The 4,591-nt window shown below is 44.6% G+C and overlaps 1 protein-coding gene across 1 annotated transcript in view; it reads right to left on the bottom strand.

The window, feature by feature from the left end:
• PIR (pirin) overlaps positions 1-2,574 on the bottom strand; it is an 89,327-nt gene extending 86,753 nt beyond the window's left edge. Inside the window, exon 1 of the mRNA XM_023532347.1 lies at positions 2,425-2,574. Within this exon, the coding sequence (XP_023388115.1) occupies positions 2,425-2,520 (96 nt within the window). The 5' untranslated portion in view covers positions 2,521-2,574. The remainder of the gene's footprint in view (positions 1-2,424) is intronic.
• Positions 2,575-4,591: the final 2,017 nt, after the last annotated feature.

Consider the following 4,591-nt stretch of genomic DNA (forward strand, 5'->3'; position numbering starts at 1 on the left):
GATGGACCTCAAAAGACATTCATAGTTAGAGAGGAAGCTCATGGTGGAAAGAGTATGAGAATATCAGAGCACATTTAAGAAGAGGAGCAAACCAACTTCACCTTTCAAAAAGAATCCATTTCCCTAATACGTTCCTTCCTTTATGTGCATTTCACGAATCATCAGGGCAATGCAAATCAAAACCGCAATGAGATATCACCTCATACCTGTTAGAATGGCTATCATCCAAAAGACAAGAAATAACAAGTGTTGGCGAGGATGTGGAGAAAAGGGATCCCTCATGCACTGTGGGCGGGAATGTGAATTGGTGCAGCCACTACGAAAGTTCCTTAAAAAATTAATAATGGAACTACCATAGGATCCAGCAATCCCACTTCTGGGTACTTGTCCAAATGAAAACCCTATTTCGAAAAGATATCTGCACCCCCATGTTTTTTGCAGCATTATTTTTAATAGCCAAGATGTGAAAACAACCTAAGTGTCTGTCCACAGATGAATGAATAAAGAACATGTGGTATAGACACACACACACACACACACACACACACACACACACAAACACACACACACAGGAATATTATTCGGCCATAAAAAAGGAAATTTTGCCATTTGTGACAACATGGATGGACCTTGAGGGCATTATACTAAGTGAAATAAGTCAGAGAAAGACGAATACTATATGATCTCAGTTATAGATGGAATATTAAAAAAGCAAAAACAAACAAAAATAAGTTCATACAGAGAACAGATTGTTGCTTGGCAGAGGTTGGGGGTAGGGGTGAGTTAAATGGGTAAACGGAATCAAGAGGTACAAACTTCCAATTCTAAAATAAGTAAGTCATGTGATGTAATGTACAGTATGGTGACTGTAGTTAATAATACTGTGTTGTATATTTCAAGGTTGCTAAGAAAGACCTTAAAAGTTCTCGTCACAAAAAATTTTTGTAACTAAGTATGGTGATGGATGTTAACTAGAGTGATCATTTGTAACTAAGTATGGTGATGGATGTTAACTAGAGTTACCATGGTGATCATTTTGCAATATATACAAATACGAAAGAGTTACATTATAACCTGAAACTAATATGTTATATGTCAATTGTAACTCAATAAAAAAGTATGTTTTTTGGAATCTGGTATGGTGCTATGCAGTATTTTCAGGACTATAAGCATCATTTAAAACCTTTCTGTGCATATAAGATTTTCTTTTCTGCAAGTCGCATATCCCCCATAATTTTCAAATGAAAGAGCTCTCTAATGCTGAAAGACATCTACCTTCTCTGCCTCCTCTGAGAGCCCCTACTTATCCCCCAGCAAAAGAGGTCCACAGATTTGGTTCCCAGTGGTCTACGAACCCAAATCCCTGGCAATGGCTGACTGACCAAGGATAGAGACGTGACCCAAGCCAATCAGATTCTCTCTCCTGGGAATTTGGAATTGGGACTCAGGGTTACCCTCTGGTGCTTTTGATGCAGAACAGGGCAAATGTCCCTCGGTTGGCGGGGAGACCAAGTCCTGCACAGAGAGAAGAGGGTCCTTTGGCAGAGAGCGTGGAAAGAAAATTCGACACACACACCAAAGTTAGAGTCAAAAGGCAAGTTGATTAGAAAAGGGGTGACACTCCACAGACAGAGTGTGGCCTCCTCTCAGAGGCAGAGAGAGGGACAGTGAGAGGGACAGTGACAATAGAGAGGAGGACAGTGAGAGAAACAGAGTAAAGGCACTGAGAGGGACCCTGAGTGTTGGAGCAATTCAGCTTATATATAATTCTTTAGAACCTGTGAGCTATAGTTTAAAAGACTTTATTAACCCATTTCTTTTGATATGGACAGCGAAGAAGGGGAAGAGTATGAAGCATGAAAACGTAAGAATACTTAAAAGTGAAAGTCCTGCTGGCACTTCCCAGCCTTTAATCCTTAGCCATAGGGAATGAGTCTTGGTTCCTAGTTCCCTGTCATAGGTGTGGGGAACTGTCCTTAGCAACCCCAGCAGAAACCTTCCTTTGTTCTGCAGGTGTCCTCCTGGCCGGGCTGCAGGGGTGACTGGTATATCGCAATCTCTGAATGTGGCTTGATTAACATTTTAATTCTCTTGCCTCCTCCCTGCATTACTTTGACTTGCAGGCATAAGATGGGCCTGTTTGGTGATATGCATGCTGAGGCTGATAGATCAACCCAGAATGGGATGTGGGTGTGCACAGAGGGGCAGAGAAGCTTCCCGCTTATGCCCAGGACCTCTGCATCCACATTACAGAAATCCCCTTTGAGCTGGGGCTGGTCTGCTGGGGACCCCAAATGCTTGATTTAGACTCGGCCCCTATGGCACCCCACAGAGCAGCTCATGCCCTTTCCTCCCAAGTTTATCCTCAGCGCTCCACCAACCGTTTCAGCAAAAAAGCACGAAACGGCCACCGAAGCTGCATACCTCGGGTCTGCCAATGCTTCTGCGTACCCGTGCTCCAATCCCCTCCGACTGCTCTTGGCTGAGCACTGAGACGGTAACCTTCTTGGAGGACACCATGTCCACGTCTGAAAAGAGAGTGTTCTGACGCTGAGCTGTAGAAAATAGACGGCAAAAGGAGGGACAACAAAAAAGAGAAATCATTACGTCCTAAGTCACATCAAGGACTACAGAATAAAAGATATGAAAATCACACTTGCCCCAAGTACGAACAGCTGCCATGTATTGATTGCTTACCATGTACTAGATGGGGGTTAGGTGATTTAAACAACAACCAGGACAGTGGGTATTTACTAGGTGCCCAGCCACTAATCATTAACAATTGTTAGCTCATGTGATGCTACTGCAATCTTCTACAAGGTTCGGCAATGACAGCCTGTTGGGCACTTACCAAGAACCCCGCAGGAGCACTTTCTCTGCTTTACCTCATTGAAATCTCTCAGCATCTCCCTCACACCACGCTGCCCCACAAGGCAGGTGCTACCAGGGAGGCTGGGAAAGATTTGTGTGGTGACATAGGGAGCACGGAGAAAAACCAACAGGGCTGTGACTCTCTGCAGAATGCAGAAGGTGTCGGCATTGAAAGGGATCTTTGAGAGTCATCAAATTCAAAGACTCATGTGTCCCTGAAGTTCAGAGCCAACTTTTCGGGCAAGAGATCTTTGTGCTTTCTCGTGAAGTCTTCAAGAGCACAGGAAACTGGTGGAGGAGGGGCCTTGACAATGCATCTGGGATTTCAGGAAGGAGCTAGAGTCCCGGTTCATTATTCAAAAGTGTTTCCTCCTCATCCTACCATTTGCAACGACGTGGATGGACCTGGAGGGTGTTATGCTGAGTGAAATAAGTCAGACGGAGAAAGATAAACACTATGTGATTTCACTTATATGCAGAATCGAAGGAACAAAAAGAACAAACTAATCAAAAACAGACTCGCAAATATAGAGGACAATCTAGTGATGGACAGAGGGGAGGGGCGTTGGGGGGCTGGGAGAATGGGGTGAAGGATTAAAGAAGTACAAATTAGCAGATGATGGATGGTCACGGGGATGGGGAGCACGGCATAGGGAATGCAGTCAGCATGAATACGTTGGCTTGGCGGAGGGCCAGGGGAGGGAGGGAGGAGTCGAGGGGATCGTTTTATTAACTATATAAATGTCTAACCAATGTACTGTATACATGAAACTAATAAAATTTTTAAAAAACACAATAAAAAAAAGTGTTTCCTGCTAATGTAGGCCTGAGGCAAGAGAACTAATGTGTTAAATCAAGCCACAAACAGAGACAGCAAAATGCCATCAGCCGTGCAGCCAGGCCAGGAGGACACCTGCAGGACAAAGGAAGATTTCTGCTGGGATTGCTAACGACCCATTTCCCCACACCTAAGAAGGGGAAACAGGAAAAACAGAGTCTTTAAGTGGTACCCAACACAAACAAAATTGTTCATGGGGAACCAATGGAATAAAGGCTGGGAAGTGCCAGCAGGCCTTTCACGCTGCATGTTCTCACCTTTTCACACGCCACAGTCTTCCCCTTCCTCACTGTATGTCCATATCAAAGGAAATGGGTTAATGAAATCTTTAAACTGTAACTCACGAGAACTAAAGAATGATAAACTGAATTCCCCAGAACACTCGGGGGCCCTCCCAGTGTTCCTCTCAGTGCCTTTACTCTGTGTCACTGTCTCCATCTCTGTTGCCTCTGTCCGTCTGAGTCGCTGCCTCCGAGAGGAGACCCCGCTCTGCCAATGGAGTGTTATTCGTCCCTAACAAACTTTCCTTTTGACAAACTTTGGCGTGTGTGTTAATTCTTTCCACACTCTCCGCCAACAACCCTCTTCTCTCTCAGGGTAGGGCTTCATCCCCCTCCCCCCCCCCCCCCAACCCCCACCCCCCACACGCACACTCAAGTAAATTTGCACTGTCCTGTGTTACACCTCGTGAGTTTAAGTTCTATTCAATGGAATATTACAGAACAAGTATAATCCGTCCCTTTTCCACTTCAAATGCTTGCACACTGTACCCCCATCCCCAATCCCTAAAGTCCTTCAAGAAAAAGATAATCCATTCCTTCAAAGATTCCTACTCAAACCAAGAGAGATACTTTAGCAAGATGCACAGACCCTGGAGCCAGA

The sequence above is a fragment of the Pteropus vampyrus genome, unplaced genomic scaffold (assembly GCF_000151845.1).
Source record: "Pteropus vampyrus isolate Shadow unplaced genomic scaffold, Pvam_2.0 Scaffold81, whole genome shotgun sequence".
Classification (NCBI taxonomy): domain Eukaryota; kingdom Metazoa; phylum Chordata; class Mammalia; order Chiroptera; family Pteropodidae; genus Pteropus; species Pteropus vampyrus.